Genomic DNA, 25,074 nt, shown 5'->3' with positions numbered 1-25,074 from the left:
GGCTGAATCACAACACGCAGCAATGTTGCCCACATTTGAAAGAAAATCTGACAAGAACCTGCCATCACAAGTAACATTAAGGGAAGTGGCTTCCACAACGGCCTAAAGCAGTTCATGACACGAGCACTATCATCCACCCGGAATGCTCTGCATAACTTACGTTACCTTCTTACCTTCGTCACCTTGTCTTCTTCGCTGTCAAGTTCTTGTTATTCTGTGTACTCTAAATATGCTTCGATATGATCACTGTGGACAAATATACCACTTATAAAGACGTATTCTAAAGCATTCTGTTCTTCACGGGCTCCCAGCACTTGCAATGCATGTGTGTCATCCCGCAAAAAATGTGAGCACGTATGGTTGCTCCACAATTTACATTCAGCGATTACAACACTATTATGGACGCAAGCGCTCAGAACGGTTTCAAATAATAGCAATTACTTTTTATGTGAAGACAGAAGTTGAAAGTCCCTTTGGAAAATTCGATTTTGCAACACGCAGGACACGGTGCCGCGGCTTGAATGCGCTCCGCGTATAGGGCTGGCAAAAAATTCACAGTCCGACTTTTGATTTTTCTTCTGAGCATAGTCTAAGGAACTACCTACAACATATAAAATTTTTGAGGCAAGTTTTTGGTGCGGTTTTTTAGATAAAGGCTTCCGAAATTCGTCATTTTTCGGTGGTATGGTGCTACTAAAAGAGGTATCGCTTACGTTCCTTACACAGTAGAGCAACAAATTATACAACATTCGATAGCCCTATGAATGACAAATTAAACGGCATAAAGCCCAGTCTTATCCGTTTTGTACATCGTCCGCAAAGCTACAGTGAATATGGTGTTTTTCGGCACTTTGAGTCAACTTTGATATTTTTTTGCAGACAAACAAAAACAGGTACAGCACTGCCAACGAAGGATCCTATTGTGCCCTAAGTGGTCCAAAGCCAGATAAAAAATTACTATAATGCGGGAAGAAATGGCCTTGTAGCGAACACTCAAACCCGCTCGCGACGACGTCGCCTTATGAGAGGCAGTTTTTTCCTCCTCTCGTATTTCCCGAACCGCGCAGCGCAGAGAATTCGGAAAGCGTTTATTTCTCCTAACTCACCGATGGCTTCAACATATATTTTTTCCCGTTCATTCGAGACATCAAGTGTACCGGATTGTTCGATTTGAGATGGAACTAGCCCATATCAATCAACGATGACTTCTTCACTGATACCGCTCATATTGCGATACGATGAAAGCGAGTGCGTGAGTGTCTGATTCAAAACGTGTCGTGTTATTATATTAGGATTTTCGCGAAGGGCCTGAAGATCACAAGGTACTCCATGAACGTAGCGCGGTATACTCACCTAGGTCATCGCCGTGGCATACGAAACCCCATGAGGTAAGCTTGGCTTTCATGCATCAGTCCATGTTACACATTTTTATCGCGCGGGAAAAATGTTGCTAAACATGATTCAGATCACATACCAAACAACTTTACTTTTAAGATGATGATTGAGGAGTTTCCTCGCCAGTGGCGGTACTGTATTGTCATTAACACACTGCTGCTGGTGAGTGAGGTGTGCAATAATGAACCCCTTCATAATATGGTTCGAAGTTCTATGGTGTCCAAGAAGGTCAAATGAGCTTGGAGTGCGCAGCGTTGGTGGTCTGGATTTCGCCAGCGACCAAGCAACTTTGAGAGAGAGGGAGCGAGAGTCCAGCTGGTTCAAAGACTCGGAGAGTGCCGTTAGGGAAGGCTGCTAGTGTGGACAATGAAGAATGTGCTCTAGGTCATCTAGAGTACCGCAGTGAGAGCATTTGGGAGATACAACTTGTCTCAAGCCGAGCTGAGCTGTAAAAGCCACATCGAGTCGCATTGGAATGAATGAATGCAGCATCCTGTCGAGAGGTGTTTCGTAGTATGCGGAAAGCGAGCGTTGGATCAACTCTTCCCAGCATAGGTTGGGGTTAATGTTAGTTGTTCATTGGCGGGAAGCTAGGGGCTTCACGAGACGTCGAAAAGTGCAACGATTGTCTTCTTTCAACAATGCTGGTCCGTCTGCGAGACTAGAAAGCTGATTCTGCTGTATTATAGGCCTGTTCATTCCCCATGACGCCGGAATGGGCTGGAACTCACTGGAGAACCTGCCTGTGGCCTGCGTCGAACACAAGGTTGTAAGACATAAACAGATCAGTCACTGTGGGTGCGGATGAGTCTCGTACGACAGGACTTTCAGTAACTTGGAATGCAGATTTTGAGTTAATGTAGGATTCCCAATCCCAAGGGGTAAAACGAGCGACGTGCTGCAGAAAGAAAATATCAGCATAGAGTTCCGCAGTTGTTGATGAGGGCCTTCGGATGGTATGACGAATGCTGAGACGAACTTGCCATTTCTAGATGCGCCATCTGTATACGCTGGAACAGAAGTAGAAAACTTCCCGTTTACCAGAGTATACAAATGCGCTCGAAGGACTTGAGAGCGAACTTGACTCTTGGTCCTGGAAGTTTCGGAAGACCTACGAAGGTTGGTGGCACCGGCGGTGTTACATCCTTAGCTATGAAGCCAGGAGACCCTGGCGTATCCTCTGCGCTAGTCGATGGAAGTCACTTTCAGGGCGGTATCTAGTTATCCTGAGGAGCGGGTGACGCACGCAAACAACGGAAGTGCCGAGTCGTTTCACGTTCACAAAGAACCTCTACCGGAAGTTTACCAGCTTCAGCCACTCTTGGGATCCCAAGGCAGCGGCGAAGGCTCATCGCGATTACCACATGAAAGAGTTGTAGGAAAAGGACCAGGTTTCCCGACAAAGCTTTAATGCAGAAGAGCTGCAATGTCGTCGAACAATCAACTAGAACTAACAACCTAACAATAAACTAACGATAGGCGCATGTCAAATGCAGGTGTCCCTTCTTCCTCTTTCTCTTTCTAACATAAACTCCGGGCCGCGGGTGGGCCTCGCGTAGTACATAACAACGCACGGTATTGTCCGGTTGTTTCCGCATCCGGTGGTATAAGTATCGGTAACGCGGACAGCCTGGCTGTGTAGGCGAAAGCTCGTCGAGACCCTACAAACGCTTTTTGCAAACTTGTCGAAAGACTGAACGGTGGACGATATCTCTGGCTCGATCGAGACAGACGTCAGTCGCTGTCTAGGCGTAATGTCGTCAACGGAAGAGGTAGTCAGACACTGAACCTCGTCTGGACGTGTTCTGTAGAATAGTAACCGTGTTACACATTAAGATGTGGGGATTGTGGTGAAACAGGATCCTCCACGGGGTGAAGAGAGTGGGCATCATGCGGAACAAACTGAGCGAATTCATCCTTGTGGTGGGATGGTGTGAGTTCACAAAGCTCTCTTGTATGACGTGCGCAGTTTCCTTCAGCTTGCAATCGGATGTCCTTCTCAGAAAATGCTGCTTCCTCTCGATCTGACTCTTTCTTCCCTGCAGCTATAGCTTCAGTAAGCAATGGACTGCTCACAGTGTTTGCTATCATAGGTTCGTCATGCAGATGCATGCCTTGTAACGGAGCAGAGTCCCGTGTCGCTGTGAAATCTTGGGACGAGGCACAGGTTTTAACATGTGTTGTCGGAATATCCATCCTTTCATTATGCGTTGTGTCTAAGTTCCAGAGTACCACACGTGCTTGTCAAAAACGTCTGATCCAAGCTTTGGTCGATTATTCCTGATTTGGTCTCGCATGTATCTTGTTCGTTCACCCCTGACTCTGCAGCATTAAACTCCTCAAACTGGTCCTTTCCAGATCCTGCTTTCTCGTGTATTCCGGACGCTAAGTGATTCCGCAATGACTGCCGTGATGAAAATTCTTCAGAAGACGGTACAATATGCAGTTTTAGAAGCTTAGGAAGCGTTCCTGAATAGCTTCCTGAATAGCTTGTTCCAGACGTTCCATGGTAACCGTCAGGAGTCGCTGACAGGTGTCTTGAGAGGTACCGGTTGGCACTTAGCATGGCTCGGACTATAATTTCCAGGTATTCGTCTCAGGTCTCAATAATGGCTGCAATTTCGCGGTCCATGTCCGCCAGGAGAGATGCCTTCAAAGTGAGCTGAGAAAGCTTGAGCTGCAGTTCTTTCGTGGACAGAGATGTTCGACGCAATGCATCATGGATGTCCTCTGCAAGCTTCGTTATACTGGAACGAACTGGGGCTCGAAGTTTCTTGAGTCGTTCCATGTTCTTGTTCTGTTCCTGGAGTCCTTTCGTCAGTGGTCCGAATGAGGCGACGCCTCCTGGGTTTCGGCACCTAAAAATGTAGGAAAATGACCAGGTTTCCCAACAAAGCTTTAATGCAGAGGAGCTGCAATGTCGTCGAACAATCAACTAGAACTAACAACCTAACAATAAACTAACGATACGCGCATGCCACATGCAGGTGTCCCTTCTTCCTCTTTCTAACAAGAGTGTCGGACCCAGAATGCTTCGTTGGGGTCTCCTTGAGGAACATGATGTTTAGTGCTTTGGCCTGGGGATGTATGGACAGTGACAATTCGGTCCGTAAGGAATTCTTGGAGCCAGCTGAATAGTCGACCGGATACACCAAAAAGCGTAAGGCGTACAGCACACAAATGTGCGAGACTGTATCATATGCGTGCTTCATGTCTAGGAAAATCGATACGACGATCCGGCGGTGAGCACGAGCATGTTGGACTGTAGACAGTAGGTCGAGAACGGATCTACGGAGCTTCGGTGGCGACGAAATCCAGCCATTTCGTGACGGAACACACCTTGCTATTTGTGCCACCAGTCGAGACGATGCAAAACTATTCTTTACATCAGTTGTCCCATACAGCTTGTCTGGCTCGCAGGGCGGTAGAAAGATAGGGCATTTGTGGCTTGCCTGCTTTTCTGAAGGGAACAGTGAGTGCCTATGTCCAGGTAGGTGGTAGAGATCCCAGTTTCCAAGGCGTATTATACACATGATGGAAGGTCAAGGTTGTGTAGTGCACACTCAGAAAAAACGAAAAAAATCTAAAAGGGATTCAAATGATGCTCGGACACCTTCGTGAACAGAGGTGGCGTTGCAGCGACACCCTTGTGTAGCCATATTTAATGCGGTGTTACGTGCACTCCCTTCATGAAGGGGTGCTAGCCTCACTCCCCAATGGTTATGACGAGGTTCTTCCAGTCTACGCAACAATGTAGCGTCGTAGTTTTATGCATTCGCTAAGATTACCGAGGCACATCTGCAAATAATGGAAAAGGGGATGAACAAGCATTTGTCTGACATGGCCGAAGTAGTTGTATCCCTGTAGAGGGTCCCATTTATTTTTCACCTGACTGTCCAAGTCCTGGCTGTACCAAGAAGTTGCTGGCTGATACCCTTGGAAAGTACCCAACGTTACGTACCGACAAACAAGTTCTGCAACTTTACAACAAGGCTGGTGCCTATACCTTGCGTTGTGCTCATAAATATGCTCGCTTGTACAATGCAGGTCTTTGTTGTTATAATTGTAATTGACACTCGGATCGCTCGTTTCATACGAGGGAAAATGTGCTTCGAAATACTCGTCAAGTAAGAAATGCAATGTCCGACAGAAAGGGATATCTCTTTTGTAAGTATAAGTGCCTTGGAGTTACTGCAGATTCAGTTTGAGTTAATGAGGCCTTTGCTCGTCACCGTTACGAAAGTGTTTCGCTCCTTTGTACTATAGGAGCGGGTTGTACAATTTTTGGGTCATATCGTACTGAAGTTCGAGTGACGGCTTCTGAGGCATATTCCGCTTGGGTAGTTCTATGGGGCTACCTGGATTCTTGAGTAAGACGGTGAGGCACTGAACTTGTTATTTGTGTTTTGGGGCGAGGGCAGTGTTGTATTTATAACGTGGTGCAATACAGACCAGTACCTGCACAAAAAAGAAAACAGTCAAATGAAGTAACATCACTTAATGGCATAGTGGAAAACAGTGCTTAGCTTCTTAGCATTCTCTACAATATGGTTGGGTAGGGCAGGCAAGTTAACACCCGCAAGAAGGTTGTCAGGCGAACACCCTCAGGGAGGGGAGTCGAGGGGACTGCCTCAGGAAGGGGAGCCAAGCGATCATACTTAGCAAGGGAGTCAAGAAAACACCCTTACATGGGGAGTAGCCTGAACATCTCAAGGGGTGTGTGACGAGCGTGAACACCCCCAAGGGAGATTCCGGTACTCCTTTTTGTGCAGCACGTTCACAAGCTTAAAGGCTGTCTTTGGCTCGATTAGAGTGAAGTCACGGCCCATAACGGTGGACTTAGAGATGCAAAATTTCCGGAAATTTTGAATCGCTCGAAAAAAGTTTGGTTCGGGTTTTTTCCGAAAAATTTGGAGAAATGGAAACAAACGTGGTTACAACGTCTTTTTTCGATTTAAAATTGAGTCGTAGCATTGCTGGCCAAACCACAGCATACAACGAGCTAGAAGCTTTAGAAGTGTTCATCCTCTAGGCATAAATGCAGGGCAGAGCATCCCATGAGACTGCTGTCTACTCAGCGATAGGTAATTACCACAACCCGTCCACCAGCCAGAACTCCGACATTATGTGAACGCGATGGCGATCGCTTGGAGCGGCCAGACAGAGCCAGACAGAGCGGATTAGATGTGTTAGGGAGGTGACGTCCCTCTCGCAGAAGCCACCTAGACGCGGAGCGGTGCATGCGGTTGAGGTCCGCGTCGATACCATGAAGAGGAGAATGAGGACGACTGGTGGTGCACGACTGGACACACGGCTTGTGATTGTGGCTGTTGATGCAGCAGCAGCGGGATGGCAGGAACAAGAGCACTGCGATCCGGGCGGGTTCTAGTGACGAGATGGGAATGCTGAGCCAGGAGGGAACCGAAAACCGAGAAAAAAAAAACGCTATTTTGGTGTGCATCGGAACAGAAACGAAACCCTATACGTTTTTTTTCGCTCAGGAGGGAAACCAAAAAATGTATTTAGCGGTTTTCGGTCCAAGAAAAAACTTCGCCGGCTTGGACTACGAATAGGCGAATGGAACTGACGTCGTGTGTTTTGAAGTCATGTCTCTTTATTGTCCACCAAAAGACCTATTGTCACGTACAAAATTCAAAGAATGACCTCTAATTTGAAAACAATGCAGTTATCGAATGCGTAAACGTGCAAAGTTGATCAGCCATCCATTCTTCTCCCAAATACCGTATAAACGCATGTTTAGTCCGCATGTACAAAATTAAAAGAATAACCTATAATTTGAAAGAATGCAATTATAGAATGCGTAAACATGCAGAGTTGATCAGGCATGCACTCTTCTCCCACATACCGTATAAACGCATGTTTAGTCCACACATACAAAATTAAAAGAATTACCTATAATTTGAGAACAATGCAATGATCGAAAGCGTAAACATGCAAAGTTCATCAGGCATCCACTCTTGTCCCAAATACCGTATAAACGCGTGTGTAATCTGCACGTACAAAATTGAAAGAATGACCTATAATTTGAAAGCAATGCAATTATCGAAATCGTAAACATGCAAAGTTGATCAGGCATCCACTCTTCTCCCAAATACCGTATAAACGCGTGTGTAATCCACACGTACAAAATTCAAAGAATGACCTCTAATTTGAAAACAATGCAATTATTGAATGCGTAAACGTGCAAAGTTGATCAGCCATCCACTCTTCTCCCAAATACCGTATAAACGCATGTTTAGTCCGCATGTACAAAATTAAAAGAATAACCTATAATTTGAAAGAATGCAATTATCGAATGCGTAAACATGCAGAGTTGATCAGGCATGCACTCTTCTCCCAAATACCGTATAAACGCATGTTTAGTCCGCACATACAAAATTAAAAGAATTACCTATAATTTGAGAACAATGCAATGATCGAAAGCGTAAACATGCAAAGTTCATCAGGCATCCACTCTTGTCCCAAATACCGTATAAACGCGTGTGTAATCCGCACGTACAAAACTCAAAGAATGACCTATAATTTGAAAGCAATGCAATTATCGAAATCGTAAACATGCAAAGTTGATCAGGCATCCACTCTTCTCCCAAATACCGTATAAACGCGTGTGTAATCCACACGTACAAAATTCAAAGAATGACCTCTAATTTGAAAACAATGCAGTTATCGAATGCGTAAACGTGCAAAGTTGATCAGCCATCCATTCTTCTCCCAAATACCGTATAAACGCATGTTTAGTCCGCATGTACAAAATTAAAAGAATAACCTATAATTTGAAAGAATGCAATTATAGAATGCGTAAACATGCAGAGTTGATCAGGCATGCACTCTTCTCCCACATACCGTATAAACGCATGTTTAGTCCACACATACAAAATTAAAAGAATTACCTATAATTTGAGAACAATGCAATGATCGAAAGCGTAAACATGCAAAGTTCATCAGGCATCCACTCTTGTCCCAAATACCGTATAAACGCGTGTGTAATCTGCACGTACAAAATTGAAAGAATGACCTATAATTTGAAAGCAATGCAATTATCGAAATCGTAAACATGCAAAGTTGATCAGGCATCCACTCTTCTCCCAAATACCGTATAAACGCGTGTGTAATCCACACGTACAAAATTCAAAGAATGACCTCTAATTTGAAAACAATGCAATTATTGAATGCGTAAACGTGCAAAGTTGATCAGCCATCCACTCTTCTCCCAAATACCGTATAAACGCATGTTTAGTCCGCATGTACAAAATTAAAAGAATAACCTATAATTTGAAAGAATGCAATTATCGAATGCGTAAACATGCAGAGTTGATCAGGCATGCACTCTTCTCCCAAATACCGTATAAACGCATGTTTAGTCCGCACATACAAAATTAAAAGAATTACCTATAATTTGAGAACAATGCAATGATCGAAAGCGTAAACATGCAAAGTTCATCAGGCATCCACTCTTGTCCCAAATACCGTATAAACGCGTGTGTAATCCGCACGTACAAAACTCAAAGAATGACCTATAATTTGAAAGCAATGCAATTATCGAAATCGTAAACATGCAAAGTTGATCAGGCATCCACTCTTCTCCCAAATACCGTATAAACGCGTGTGTAATCCACACGTACAAAATTCAAAGAATGACCTCTAATTTGAAAACAATGCAGTTATCGAATGCGTAAACGTGCAAAGTTGATCAGCCATCCATTCTTCTCCCAAATACCGTATAAACGCATGTTTAGTCCGCATGTACAAAATTAAAAGAATAACCTATAATTTGAAAGAATGCAATTATAGAATGCGTAAACATGCAGAGTTGATGAGGCATGCACTCTTCTCCCACATACCGTATAAACGCATGTTTAGTCCACACATACAAAATTAAAAGAATTACCTATAATTTGAGAACAATGCAATGATCGAAAGCGTAAACATGCAAAGTTCATCAGGCATCCACTCTTGTCCCAAATACCGTATAAACGCGTGTGTAATCTGCACGTACAAAATTGAAAGAATGACCTATAATTTGAAAGCAATGCAATTATCGAAATCGTAAACATGCAAAGTTGATCAGGCATCCACTCTTCTCCCAAATACCGTATAAACGCGTGTGTAATCCACACGTACAAAATTCAAAGAATGACCTCTAATTTGAAAACAATGCAATTATTGAATGCGTAAACGTGCAAAGTTGATCAGCCATCCACTCTTCTCCCAAATACCGTATAAACGCATGTTTAGTCCGCATGTACAAAATTAAAAGAATAACCTATAATTTGAAAGAATGCAATTATCGAATGCGTAAACATGCAGAGTTGATCAGGCATGCACTCTTCTCCCAAATACCGTATAAACGCATGTTTAGTCCGCACATACAAAATTAAAAGAATTACCTATAATTTGAGAACAATGCAATGATCGAAAGCGTAAACATGCAAAGTTCATCAGGCATCCACTCTTGTCCCAAATACCGTATAAACGCGTGTGTAATCCGCACGTACAAAACTCAAAGAATGACCTATAATTTGAAAGCAATGCAATTATCGAAATCGTAAACATGCAAAGTTGATCAGGCATCCACTCTTCTCCCAAATACCGTATAAACGCGTGTGTAATCCACACGTACAAAATTCAAAGAATGACCTCTAATTTGAAAACAATGCAGTTATCGAATGCGTAAACGTGCAAAGTTGATCAGCCATCCATTCTTCTCCCAAATACCGTATAAACGCATGTTTAGTCCGCATGTACAAAATTAAAAGAATAACCTATAATTTGAAAGAATGCAATTATAGAATGCGTAAACATGCAGAGTTGATCAGGCATGCACTCTTCTCCCACATACCGTATAAACGCATGTTTAGTCCACACATACAAAATTAAAAGAATTACCTATAATTTGAGAACAATGCAATGATCGAAAGCGTAAACATGCAAAGTTCATCAGGCATCCACTCTTGTCCCAAATACCGTATAAACGCGTGTGTAATCTGCACGTACAAAATTGAAAGAATGACCTATAATTTGAAAGCAATGCAATTATCGAAATCGTAAACATGCAAAGTTGATCAGGCATCCACTCTTCTCCCAAATACCGTATAAACGCGTGTGTAATCCACACGTACAAAATTCAAAGAATGACCTCTAATTTGAAAACAATGCAATTATTGAATGCGTAAACGTGCAAAGTTGATCAGCCATCCACTCTTCTCCCAAATACCGTATAAACGCATGTTTAGTCCGCATGTACAAAATTAAAAGAATAACCTATAATTTGAAAGAATGCAATTATCGAATGCGTAAACATGCAGAGTTGATCAGGCATGCACTCTTCTCCCAAATACCGTATAAACGCATGTTTAGTCCGCACATACAAAATTAAAAGAATTACCTATAATTTGAGAACAATGCAATGATCGAAAGCGTAAACATGCAAAGTTCATCAGGCATCCACTCTTGTCCCAAATACCGTATAAACGCGTGTGTAATCCGCACGTACAAAACTCAAAGAATGACCTATAATTTGAAAGCAATGCAATTATCGAAATCGTAAACATGCAAAGTTGATCAGGCATCCACTCTTCTCCCAAATACCGTATAAACGCGTGTGTAATCCACACGTACAAAATTCAAAGAATGACCTCTAATTTGAAAACAATGCAGTTATCGAATGCGTAAACGTGCAAAGTTGATCAGCCATCCATTCTTCTCCCAAATACCGTATAAACGCATGTTTAGTCCGCATGTACAAAATTAAAAGAATAACCTATAATTTGAAAGAATGCAATTATAGAATGCGTAAACATGCAGAGTTGATCAGGCATGCACTCTTCTCCCACATACCGTATAAACGCATGTTTAGTCCACACATACAAAATTAAAAGAATTACCTATAATTTGAGAACAATGCAATGATCGAAAGCGTAAACATGCAAAGTTCATCAGGCATCCACTCTTGTCCCAAATACCGTATAAACGCGTGTGTAATCTGCACGTACAAAATTGAAAGAATGACCTATAATTTGAAAGCAATGCAATTATCGAAATCGTAAACATGCAAAGTTGATCAGGCATCCACTCTTCTCCCAAATACCGTATAAACGCGTGTGTAATCCACACGTACAAAATTCAAAGAATGACCTCTAATTTGAAAACAATGCAATTATTGAATGCGTAAACGTGCAAAGTTGATCAGCCATCCACTCTTCTCCCAAATACCGTATAAACGCATGTTTAGTCCGCATGTACAAAATTAAAAGAATAACCTATAATTTGAAAGAATGCAATTATCGAATGCGTAAACATGCAGAGTTGATCAGGCATGCACTCTTCTCCCAAATACCGTATAAACGCATGTTTAGTCCGCACATACAAAATTAAAAGAATTACCTATAATTTGAGAACAATGCAATGATCGAAAGCGTAAACATGCAAAGTTCATCAGGCATCCACTCTTGTCCCAAATACCGTATAAACGCGTGTGTAATCCGCACGTACAAAACTCAAAGAATGACCTATAATTTGAAAGCAATGCAATTATCGAAATCGTAAACATGCAAAGTTGATCAGGCATCCACTCTTCTCCCAAATACCGTATAAACGCGTGTGTAATCCGCACGTACAAAATTCAAAGAATGACCTCTAATTTGAAAACAATACAGTTATCGGGAGCGTAAACGTGCAAAGTTAATCAGCCATCCACTCTTCTCCCAAATACCGTGTACACGCGTGTTTAGTGCGCACGTACAAAATTAAAAGAATGACCTATAATTTGAAAACAATGCAATTATCGAATGCGTAAACATGCAGAGTTGATCAGGCATGCACTCTTCTCACTATATATAGTGAGAAGGGGTATAGGTGTCAATTGGTCTTTTGTCATGTGTCTTTACGAGGGTTGCGGTTACGGTGGAATGTACGTCGGTATACTATGACCCTTAGGCTCCCTTTGTAAAGTTTTATCGTTCGCGCACATAGACTTAGAGGTACGTGTGACCTGCTGTGACTCTCTACCAATGTGCCGCAGTGTTCGTTTGAGTTTCATCCGCTCAGACTCTCCTCAACTAAACAACGACCCACGAGGGATGCGTAACGGCTTCTCTATCGGTAATGGCGCGCAACGCGTCCCTTGTCTGAGAGCAGCGAAGTTGTATACATTTAGGTATCCGCGAGGGCAAGCGCGTGCGACTTTGCGCCTCTTTTGTGGACGGGACACGAAAAGAAAACAGATCCGTCGAGCGCGTTTGTGAGTGAAGGTGTTCCTCGATTTGCGGCGTAGTCGTGCGGTGGTGCTTCCTGGCTAGGCAGCAGGAAGAGACATTCGGATGGGACGCGATCGCACCAATCCAGCAAGAAAGTACTTTATGTATGACATCACGACAAACAAGTCTGTCTATATCATGCGCTTCAAGAAACGAGAAAGCCTATTTGAACTGAGAGTCACCTACAGGAACCAGGAGCTACCAATTTCACTGCTGCTTATTAATATTAACTACCATATATGCGGAATAGACATGTATGGGAATGAATATGTCCACGAGAAGCGGAACCGGTTAAAACCGGTATGAACAGTTATTTTTTATTTTTTTTTTGCTCCGGAGCACAACCGGTACCGGCCATTTTATGATAGAACCGGAACGAAAACCGGAACGAAAAACGTTTCGGTTCCACACCCTGAATTGCTGAGTGCTTGACTGCTTGTATGATTGAGTGATTGCTGATTGTGTTGAGCAGCGCTGAGTGCGTTGTGTGGCGTTGAGTGATCGTTGCTGCGTTGCTTGTTGCTGAGTGTTGCTGAGTAAGTGCGTTGAGTGATCGTTGCTGAGAGCGGATTGTTGCTGGGTGAGTGCGTTGCTGAGTGGGCGACAGCACAGCGACCGGTACGTAAGCGTGGATGCTGTTTGTCGCCAGAGGAGTGCCGGGGAGGACCATCGTGAAGCAGGTGGAGGCGGGAAATTGAACTTCCTGTGTTCCCCCTGCGTGTCCCCCGTGAAACTAGGGTCCCGGTGCGACCTGTCTGCCAGGAGGTGGTTCGCTGCTGGTTTGCTGAAAAATTTAGCGTGATGAATGGCCGAATTGCGCCGATCATCTTGTTCGTTGTTCGGGTCACCAAATGTAGAGGAGGTGGCGTTCCTCTACATGAGTCTTGACCGGCGATGATGGAGTGTCCCAGCGGGCAGATGGTCGTGGCCTCACGTTAGGACGGTGCCGGTAGACCCGGCTGCCAGGCGCAGTAGAGCGCGTCAGCAGAGGCGCGTCGTCGTCGTCCACGGGCCGCCACAGAGGCATCTAAGGCACTGTTGGCGGGTTAGAACGCATCAAAGGCAGCACGAAACTTTATATTTTTGAATTTTGTCGCCTAGAAATTTTGGGCAATTTTCCCGGAGACAAGGAAAAACCCGAAGAAAAAGGAAAGGAAACCCCATAATTTCCGGGGGGTTTTTCGGGGCTTCGCATCTCTAGGTGGACTGGGCCAGGCTTGGGGGGGATTTCAGCTGTCAAACTTTGGACAAGATTGCTGTGTGCCGGAGTCGTCGAGCTAGCCGCCGGTGTTGTTAGGACGACATAATGATGAGAATGATGAGACAGGACCAAAGTCAGACAAGAGGCATCATTACCGTTCTGAGGCTGCGGGCAGAATGACCTTGTGTCATCGCGTGCCCCGTGACAATCAGCTGTTTTTATTAGTCACTAGAGAAGAAGTCGAAGTCACCCCTGTGTTCTCGGACATCAGCTGGTGAGAACGGCAACAAAATCCCCACCCCCCAAGCCAGCTGATGATAAGCATGTGTTGACGCTAAGTAACGCCAAGGCCGAAGCCTCTTGCGCAGGAGGAGTTCTTGTCCCTGGGAACAGGTTTGGTCAAGGAGTCCGCTATCATGGTAGTTGGCATGTAAGACACCTCGAACTCTTGTTCTCAACTTCGTTTCTCGCTTACAGGTAACGCAGTTGGATATGTTTAGACCGTTGATGATGGATGGGATTATCAATTAGCTTAGTCGCCGATTGATTATCGCAGGAGAGTTGCACCTCCCCAGTGCAATACTGTCTGAAACCGAGTTCATCCATGAAGGATTTCAGCCATTTCCCCTGCTTCATTGCTTTTGTCAGGGCGACATATTCGGATTCGCAAGTTGAGAGGGCCATTGGATGTTGCCTGGTTTATGGTCAAAAAGTCCGTTAGTAGCGTGTTTTTGTCTACACCCTTAACGATAGCCAAGGCTGCGAGAGGATTCTTTTGAGGGGGCGCCTCCTTCAGAGATCGGATTGTTCTCCAGATTTTTGAGGCCGAGTCAACCTCTATAAAAATTCCTGGTGAGGTTCTGTTGAAACCCTAATGAACTGCCTCAATGGACCCTCTTGACTTTCTATTTAAAAAAAATAACTTATTTATTGCCAAAGCTGTTGATGCTATTGCTATTATATATGAGCCAAAGCTATTGACAGCTTTTGAAAAGTAGCGGGGGCTTACATTAATAAAAATTCCCGACGAAAAAACAATCGCTGAAGAATCCAACACGAAAAATATATCGTTAAAAATAAGTTGTTTAAAAGTTTATCGTTAAAAATAAACTGTTTACAAATATATAGCGTAGCACACAACACGACAGCGGAGTAATACGTATGTATCTCCACGCAGAGCATCACAGTACGATGCAGCTTACATTGGTAGTTTTGCCCTCGTTGGCACTCACCCCCTACATATTGGCCTGCCATGGCCGCCATGTTTTTTTTCCGTGTGTGTGATTTTGCTACGTTTCCTTTTCTGGTGTAGGTAGGCTAGCATTATATGCATGTCTGCCGTTATTTCGCTTGACAGAGCATTCATAGGAAGTGTGACAGTACTGAGCGCTCGTTCGTTCGTGCTTGTGTCCTCAGTTCGCTTTACACTGACGTTCGAGTGGAGCACGGTTGTTTCAAGTACGAAGTATTGAACTACGTAGTATAGTCATGCTAGGAGCCCAACGAAATTCGCCGACTTCGGGACACTTTTTCGAAGCGGACTGTCCATTTCACTCGTGACCATACTACGTAACTGTACCATAGAGTGGATCCGGGGTGATTTTGAAACCATTTATTTTTAGCGAGATATTCTTAACTTTGGATTCCTTAACGTTTTTATTGACACCGGGATAATGAGCGTTGATTTTTATGCGTATATTTTGGGAGATTTATTCTGAACAGTGGCTACTTACACGTTTATTTTCGAAAGGTCATTTTTAAGGGTTTCAAACTCGATACGCCCAAAGTGCCCACCGCGTAGGTTCTGAAATTCTGTTGAGCCCCTGTCGTGTGTAAATGTGTTGCATTTCTATTTACCTTCAGTTGAAATACAATTGTGGATGTGTTTTTGTTGACATCCTGAAGACAAATAATTTTAAATGCTAATAAGGTTACCAAAACACAGAAAACACGAAACATGCAACATGTGTACATTCTATTTACAATTAAGTCATAAAAAATCACATAAATAATGTGTACAAATAATGCTGGATACATAATTTGAGATAATGTATAGTGTTCCTTTATATTGCACAACACTGTATATTAACTAACCTTGGTTCCTGGGCCAGGGGAGATGCGAAGCTGTTATTAATGTACGCGACACTTGCCTGGGAAAACTTGGTGCAGGTGCAGGGTGAAAAAAAAAAGTAGAAGGAAACAAGGCCTTACAAAAGTTGTTATCGCAATATCGTGACAGCCGCGTCTGTAAGTTTATTTTCTTTGTCAACATGTACGGCTTGCGTGACATGATGCGAGTATACGCACCACAATCTTTGACGGCTCATAGAAATATAAGCGAAAACCGCATATCCGGACATAAATAATACTCAATGAAGTCAAGGTAATCCGCAGGAGCAGAAGTTCTTTGTTTCCAAAACACATTTACAACGTTCCAACAAGGCGTTGACGGCGTGTCCCTGTGCGAGCAAGCGAAGCCCAATGACTGTGTCGTCGAAGGGACATACGTTGTACAAACCCTATTTGCTTTCTGAAAGGGCACTTGCATTGAAGACGATGACGACGACACTCACAGGTCACTATGCATCTGGTAGTCGCGCGCATCTTCCGTCATTCGGTTCACAGTCATTCAACCGAGTACATCTACAGAGACCAGTTGTAATCATAAAGTCGGTCATTGTGATTCCCACTAGGGCTCTCGCAGGAAAGACCCTCTAGGGGTCGCAGGAAAGACCGAGCCCGGCCCACTGGCCGCGATCGGGCTACATGGTAGCTTTGACCACAGGCACGAGCGTTTTGGAACCTGAGTCGGGCTCGAGGTTCAGTAAGCTCTTCTTTCACGTTATTGATTAAAGGCTGCTTCAATCGAAACGAAAATTGAGTACGGTGCACCCATACCCCATAAACCACATACCCTTGTGAACTGCGCAGAAGGCGGAGCGCAGAAGCTCTATTCCGCGTCTTTCGCAGCGCGCGGGAAATCGGCGTCGATGCGTCGTACCGCCGGTGCAAGTTGACGCGGGAAATTAAGTGTTCTTTATTCGGCCGAAACATGGCAAGTAGCGGAGCAGACAAGAATCTGCGTGATAAACTTTATGCTGGACTGCTGGAGATTGTGGAGGAGAACAGCAAAGCATGTGTGGCGTGGGAGAGTTTCTTCCTCGTAGTTGATAGCGACAACAATGAACCGGGACGACATGTGCAGTGCGGTTCATGCGAAGCTTTTTTGGTGTGACAATTCAGCGAAGAACTGAACGTTGCATGTGGACAGACACAAGTATAAGCAGAATGTACAGAATTCAAGTATAACGCACTTTTCAAGGAAAGGAAGTCCCATCTCCAATTCGGTTAAGGAAAGCCTGACAACAGCTTGTGTGCACTTCTGTGCAAAAGACATTCGGCCACTTGAAGTGGTTAATGGAGTTGGTTTAATGGACGTTGCAAATGCTCTGATTTCGGTTGGACCCGCTATCGCGAAATAAGTAGATGGTCGCGATATTCAATACCCGACCACCGTATCGAGAACGTCGCCGATGTAGCCAACATTATAAAACAGAACATACTTCCTGAAGTGCGTCCGGCTTGCGACGGGTAACAACGGGCCTCCGATACGGGTCGGGTTGGGCTCAACTTTCCGAGAGCCGGGTTGGGCTGGGTCGGGTAACACTTCGCTGCCTCGAGTACGGGTCGGGCAGGGCTAAACTTTTGTCAACTGAGACGGGATCAGGTCGGGTGCCCCTTTGTGGTCACGGGTACGGGTGGTACGGACTGCCAATGGTCAACAAGCAACACCAACACCACGAGTGCTACTGGATTGGCTAGCGGCTAGATATACGTAAAAAAGCCATCTGATGGAGCTGTTTGCTGAACAGCCAACTCATGGTTGCCTGTTTAGTTTACTACAAATATTGATTATATTATTGAATTTGATTATTCTGAGTTGAATTGTCGTTCGCTGTGCTTCAGTATACTTTGGTTTCACGTTGAAATTGATATAACAAACAATATATTTACACGCATTGGATAAATGGTGCGTTGTTTGCTCGTCGCTGCCTCCCGTCGGAAAGAAATTGAGTCCCGAAACGCGGAACCGAAATTGAAAACTCGGAATCGAGAGAGGGAAAACTAAAGACGAAAACTACAGCATCTTAAAATAAGAAAGCCAAGTTGCACTCGCATAATACATTTTTGTAAGTGTTATGTACACCGTGATAGTCTATGTGACATATTAAAGGGGCCGTAACACTGTGGTAAAAGTTATAAACAACCTGATACGAAGTACATTCCGTACATGTTAACAGCGAACCACATACGTTGCAACCTTCTCTGTTGCTTGACCTCCCATTGCAATCATCATGTAAATTAACATTTTACTAGTGTAAATACTCCGTTGCGTTTCTGAATTTTGCGGTGCTTGAAAAGCCTAAAACGATAAGTTGACGTTTTGACAAAACTGTCACAATGAGTCAGAAAACTGTCACACAGAACAGAAAACACGGGCACGAGTCACATGGAAATGGATGATGACGAGGGGTGTATCCCGTTTGACACTATTAAAAATAATCTTTCAAAAATAAACGCGTAAGTACCAACTGTCAAAAATATATCTCCCAGAATATATGCTTAAAAATCAACGCACCAAAATAATCTCCGAAATATCCCCGTTTAAATAAAAACGCTAAGGAATCCACGGTTAAGAATATATCGTTAAAAATCCACGAAATCCACCCTACAGTTGCCAGAGTCATGTGGTATGGCCCAAATCAAGGTGAACTGCAAGCAAGGGGCTTAAACTAACCTCACAGGACCAAACTAGCCTAAACTATCCCAAACTAACCGACACCTAACTTAACCTAACCTAACATAACATAACCTGATCTTACCCGGCGCAAATTGCAATGAGTCCGCCTCCGTGCTAGATGGTGAGGGGATTTTGAAACAGTTTATTTTTAATGGTGCATTATTAAACGGTGGTCTCTAAGCGTGGATAGTAATCGGTTTATTTTAGGAGATATATTTTTAACCGTGTATTTTTTTAAGCGGATTATTCTTGAATGTTTTATTCTTTAAGCGTTTATTCTAAATCGTGGATTTTGGGGACCCCCCATGACGAGGAGACATCGAAAAGAACAGTTTTCTTTTCTATTCATGTGTCCTGGAGTTGCCTGACCCGACTTTGTCGGTTCTCACTCTCCATATTTTTATCTCTCAATCAGTCAATTAGTCAGAATGGATGATGAAGGTTAAACTGAAAGAGATTAGCAAATAAAAGGCACTAAACATATATTGCATTGAATAACGTTCAATAGAATACCCCATTGATGTCCTCTTTCCCCTCTGACACTGTTAAACCATGACAGAAAAGCAAAGGCAATCCTGCAGTAGGGTATGTGTTGAGCATCGGGGAATAAACACTCTATTCAGTTCCTTTGGAGCACATTCAATTCGCATTGACATTCTTTTGAGTTTCTGATGACACAAAAATGAGTCAACAAGATGCTCATCAAATTTAAAACTCATTTTTATAAGCTTTGTCAACACCTTTCACCGTTACCAGTGAAAGGTGTTGACAAAGCTTGCACCAAAGCTTCCGGTCTTCTTTCATACGTTACCGTGTTACGTAAGCTTTCATCCGACGGTACGCCAGAATGTCGGCATGTTGCCCTGTCGTACGAGCTGTTCTTTCTGCTCGGCGACGTAACGCCCTAAGGTAGCTAATTGGTGGAGAATGAGCGAGTTGTCCTGTCACACTTTTAGCCGTGACCAGCGCGTCCTGAATGCCGCGACTAATTGCTTGCGAGAGAGCCTCTGGTGACATACCGATGTGCACATGCCTTCTGAGGCCTTCACAAAAGAGTCTCCAGTTCGTGAAACAAATCAGTCCAGTAGTTCCTGAGAGGGATAGTCTATCCTGCAAAATATATACAGGGAAATGGTCGCTACCTGTGGTGTTGACATCCGTAGCACAGGACAAGTGGCGAATTATGTCCGCTGAGAAACATGAAAGGTCCTAGACATCGAGTGACGTTAGTGATCGCATATAAGTTGGCTTGCGATTGTTCAGTAGGCACATGTGATGCTTCTACATTGCTTCCAACATCCATCGGCTTCCCCAGGCCGCAGGATGAGCATTGAAGTCACTCAGCACGAGCGTCGGGGCATCCAGCGAATCAAGTGTGCCTTCTAGGTCACGCCACGGAACATGTACCACGGGACGTATATTCGAGTATAAACTGACGGCAGTTAATAGCTTGGGCCCAAAGCGGATCCTGTAGGTGACATAATCATAAGATCGATGACTCACTGATCCTATGGGCGCACCAACGAGATCATTACGAACGTAGTGCTGTTCTGCTCTCAGAAGAGATTGATGAGATCGATAGATGGTGTATCCGTTAACGTGATGTGCAACATGCATGCAGTGTTCGCATACAGCTGTGAGGGGAACTTTCTACTGTTCTACTGTTGTAGATGTGATTTAAAATCAGGGAGCTCGCAGGCTTCGAGGATTCCACTCTATCACTATACCTTATTTTCTCTATTCCTATTTCACACAGGCGTACCTATAGCAAACGCTCACCTGCATGTGGTGGTTACCGTTCGCCCTCGGAACAATTTGCACACAGTCGGGCTACAGCCGCTTTCTTTGCAGCTAGCGGGCTAGCCCGATAATAAATCCGCTCCGTCGCAGGCTACGTCGGCAAAACACGAGGTACAAAAGTGCGGAACGCGCAATCCTTCTGCCTCTACGGGAAGACTGACGATGATTGCTCCTTCCCGTTTTCGCTTGCATCCTTGTCCTTACATTTGTGGGGTGTATCCCGTTCGAAACCATTAAAAATAACCTTTCACAAATAAACGCGTAAACAGCCGCTGTTAGAAATAAACCTCCCACAATATACGCTTAAAAATCAACGCACAAAATAATCGCTGACATATCCCCGAGTAAATAAAAACGGTAAGAAATCCACGGTTCAGAATATATCGTTAAAAATAAATCTTTTCAGAATCCCCCACGTCTGCCCTATACGGTTGCTACAGTCGCCTGGTATGGCCGTGAGTGCAATGGACAACCCACTTAGAGAAAGTGTCCCGCTTAGGATTTATTAGCGTAACCCTCCTCATGCCTGCTCTGCCCAGAGCAAGGTGAACTGCAAACGAGGGACTTAACTAAGCTCACAGGGCCAAACTAGCCTAAGCTGTCCCAAACTAACCCCAACTTCAACAAAATTAACCTAACGTAACCTGATCTAACCCGACGCAGAATGCAATCAATCCGCCTCAGCGCTGGATGATGAGGGGATTTTGAAACAGTTTATTTTTAATGGTGGATTCTTAAACGGTGATCTCTAAACGAAGATAGTAATTAAGCTGTTTATTTTTGGAGATTCATTTTCAACCATGCATTTTTTAAGCGGTTTATTCTTAATGGGGGATTTCGGGTACCCCCCAAGCAGGTTATATGTCGGAGAGACGATGAAGGCGCGCTTCGCCGCACATCCATTGGTCTAATTCTCCTGCGTCACGATGATGTCATCGTTCGTTTTCTCAGAGGTTGCGTGATCGAAAAAAAAAAAGGTTTGTTTATTTTCTCAGCTGAAAAAAAAAAGGCAAGATGCAATATCCAATGGTGCCATGCAGTCTCTAACTGTCTCCGACCCATGTCTCCGAATGCGGTAGTACCTCTAAAGATTCCAATTGACCACTGTCCATCACTGTACAAACTGCTAGAATATGACCGTCCATCTCTGATAGTTGTGATACACGTATATACATTGCAAATATAAAACCACATGGACGAGAGAAAACAGTTAGCGTCCTTGTGGTTTTAGTGCTTTTAGATGTAATATAATACCAAGAGGCCCAGTACTACGTTACAAACACATCAAACTCATGTGCCACTTCCTTTCGTTTCAGGCATAACGCGCTGTATGACGGGGTAGCCAGGGCCAAAACAGATGGGCTCAACAGTCTGAAGTACAAGAGGCTTCAGTTGGAGCATTATAAACTGTACACGTGGGTTCTGGTTGACCTGTTATATAATCAGACTCGTAGAACGGACATTCCCATCTACACCGGTCACTATACTACAAAGAAACCATAAAAAGAGACGAACGGAGAGAGCGAACGGAATGAGTGATTTAACAGTGACAGAATGAAAGGGATAATAAACTCTTTTTAAAAAGAACATATCCACCTGAAACCCAAGAAGAATAGTGTTGTAGATTCACAAGGCTAATTAATCTGAATCAATATCATATGCTGATCGCAAAGAAGTATTAGCGTGCGTGCTTTAGTGTATGTGCTATTGCATGTGAAATATTATTAAATATATTACACGTAGGGCAGCGTGTGTGTGAGAGAGAGATAGTGAAGCAGAGGTATATACGGACATGTATAGGGTATATATGAGGGTTAATGCAAATGGGGATAAATGATTTGAAATCGAAGTAGTTGAAGGTAATTAAGAGCAAGAGGTAAGAGTAATTAAAGGTAGTGAGAGGTAATTAACGGTAATTAAATGTAATTAAAGGGAAATTGAAAGTAATTGAAGCAAGTCCACGTAGTTAAAGGGAAATTCATTAAATTCAAGATTACCTCGGTAACTAAAGCGTAATCGAAAGTAATTGAGGCTAATGAGGCTAATTAAAGGTTAATTAACTGGACTTAGATATAGCAATTGAAAGTGTCGAACCAGAGGAGAGGTCAGACCAGAAGTGAAAACCGGGAGTGGATACCGGAAGTGAAGTACAGACTGGAAGTGGATACCCGGAAGCCAAGTATGAACTGGAAAAGGCGCTGAATGCCAACGCACTTCTCTCGCATTTACCCCTAACCCGCCACTGTATACTCTTTTACAGCATTGATACCTGTCTCGTGCTCAAATTGCATCGTGCAATATCTTCTCACAGACATGGTGACATTATTCATTTGAGCTGTGTAGCTACTCAACACGGATTCATTTCTTTCGAGGAGTATTTCCCGTTCCTCGAGTAACGGTAGCTCTCTTCTAGGAAGTAATGTTCCAAAGCGGAAATCAGGCTGAAAATGACGCAGCAGTACCCGGTGCATTAGGAGACTGTCTTGCTCCCCAGCTTGACTCGGTATACCTCGAGTATACTTCGAGATAGTGATAAATCGCCGTTGCAAAATAAACTGCCGGAAATAAACGTTTGGTAATCCTCCTATTGAAAATCAGCTGTCTAAATTTCATAGTCGCGCACTGGGAAATGTCATCTGCGAACTCATGGTGTCTTCGACCTGTTGCTTGCGATTGCTCTAGAGCGCTCAGTAGCGACGTTTCGTATTCGATTGGTCGAAACAGAGCACTCTCACTGCATTTGAATGTTTCATTTGGAGCTCTTTCCTTCAACTTTGAGCGCTCTAGATTGCTCTCACCAACACCGTTGGAGGGATTCTGAAATCTGGTTGGGTTCCGGTCACATGACTGCGCCAGCTCCCGCTGGGTAGTGTTTCTGTTCTGCCATGCCTGCCTCGTTTGACTACGAGGGAAAAATCGGAAGTCACGTGAGTTAACATTCCCCCTCCGCTCTTCTGCTCGAGCCTGCCGCGAACCCAAGTCGAAGCTCCGCAAACATCTGGCGTGCATGAGGTCAACGCCGTCAGTTGCCTGACTTCGACAGACTGGTATCTGATGATGGAATCCGAATGGATCCCGAAACGTCATTTTGAAGTGTTTTAAATGTTGTGTGTGCCGGTGTGTATTTTACGTAATAAATATGACTCTTCCCGGCATTTGGACTGTTTTTCGTACTGATCGAACGTGTAAACATCTGGAATGTGGAAACATTTCGTGTCCTCGTACCTAATCGCGCCCTTGTTGCTGAAGGTGCCACTACGGACTAAATCCCGTGTCTTCAGAATCCTACCAAAGTTATGTTACTGAAATCTTTTCTCACTTTACATTCCTGCAAAATGTTTTGGCTCCAGGTGAGGCGAGAGCTACAGAAATCTAATTTTTATTTTTGAGAACTGTGACGTCATGTTGGGCTCCGACGGAGCATCCGGCTCTCACCTGGCAACGTTGTTGCCGTTCGTGTCTTCCGGCGGGCTCACTTTTTACACTCCTTTAGCCGAGCCGCACGTGACACACCATCCGAGCGCTCCGACCTTGGAGAAAACAAAGCAAGGAAGGTCGAAGACATCTTTCCCGTTTTCCCCTCTTTCGATCAGCCTCACATGACTTCTCCACCACCTGACCCTCCCCGGATGCCGGTGTCGTTGCTAGGAGACGAGTAACCTGTCCAGAACATGACATTATTGCATTTGTGGGCTTATGATTACGTCGCTCGCTCGTTGCGTCATCGAAACTTGTGGAAGCGGTAAAAGAGGAGATAATCGTGCATTTCTGTGCAATCGTGCATTTCTGTCAATTCAAAAATTTACAGAAATGCACAGCGTTCGTAAACAGAATTGAAATTTCGCTTATATAATATTTGAGGGCCTCCCCAAGCAGCACAACACTGGGCCCATATTGGCTGGTCATTGGCGATACGGGTCGAATATGGGGCTCGTTTCGCCAAGATTTCCACCATATTGCCCAGTTTGAGCCAATATTGGGAAGATCCTGGCAATATGGGCCCCATATTGCCCATGTACACCCCATATTCACTGAAAATACAGAAAATGGTACGTACCCGTGTTGGACAAGTGCCCAAGCAGCACGGCAAGATTGGACGTTGGAGCGTGTGAAATGCTCAATGCAATACGTCGTTACATCCAACAGCTTCCCGCAGATGATACACATTGTCCGAAACAGTCAACATACGTGGCACTCCTATTGTAATATTCACTACAACTCGACAAAACAACTTTCCAATTTCTGGAAGCAACCGCCATCTTGCTTCGCGATGCCAGTGCCAATCGGTCGAACCGACTCAGAGCGAGCGTGGTCGTTTGAGCGAAATCACGCCTCCTGCAACTAATGCGCATGCGCGACAGGACGTTTCATATGGGCTAAAACGTCGCTGGTGGCTCTAATGATCACGGAATTGCGGCAAGTCAAGTAAAAAACACAATGTTTGATAGAAAGGGATGGCTCTTCTGTAAGGTTAGGTGCTTTCAAGTTACTGCAAGCAGTGTGAGTTGCTCTGGCTTATGTCCGTCACCGTCATGAAAGTGTTTCGCTCCTTTGTACTCTCGGAGCGGGTTGGAAATTTGTGGTTCATAGGCTATTGCGAC

The 25,074-nt window shown here is 44.1% G+C and overlaps 1 protein-coding gene across 4 annotated transcripts in view; it reads left to right on the top strand.

Moving 5' to 3' along the window:
• LOC135385489 (beta-1,4-N-acetylgalactosaminyltransferase bre-4-like) overlaps positions 1 to 22,062 on the top strand; it is an 89,265-nt gene extending 67,203 nt beyond the window's left edge. For all 4 annotated transcript variants that reach the window (XM_064614831.1, XM_064614829.1, XM_064614830.1 and 1 more), the window contains exons 8-9: positions 1,293 to 1,388; positions 21,790 to 22,062. In XM_064614831.1, the coding sequence (XP_064470901.1) occupies positions 1,293 to 1,388; positions 21,790 to 21,976 (283 nt within the window). In that variant the 3' untranslated portion in view covers positions 21,977 to 22,062. The remainder of the gene's footprint in view (positions 1 to 1,292; positions 1,389 to 21,789) is intronic.
• The last annotated feature ends 3,012 nt before the right edge of the window (positions 22,063 to 25,074 follow it).

This window comes from Ornithodoros turicata, chromosome 2 (genome assembly GCF_037126465.1).
Source record: "Ornithodoros turicata isolate Travis chromosome 2, ASM3712646v1, whole genome shotgun sequence".
NCBI lineage: Eukaryota > Metazoa > Arthropoda > Arachnida > Ixodida > Argasidae > Ornithodoros > Ornithodoros turicata.
The sequence above is the reverse complement of the archived record's forward strand: the minus strand, read 5'-3'. Positions and strand labels throughout refer to the sequence as shown.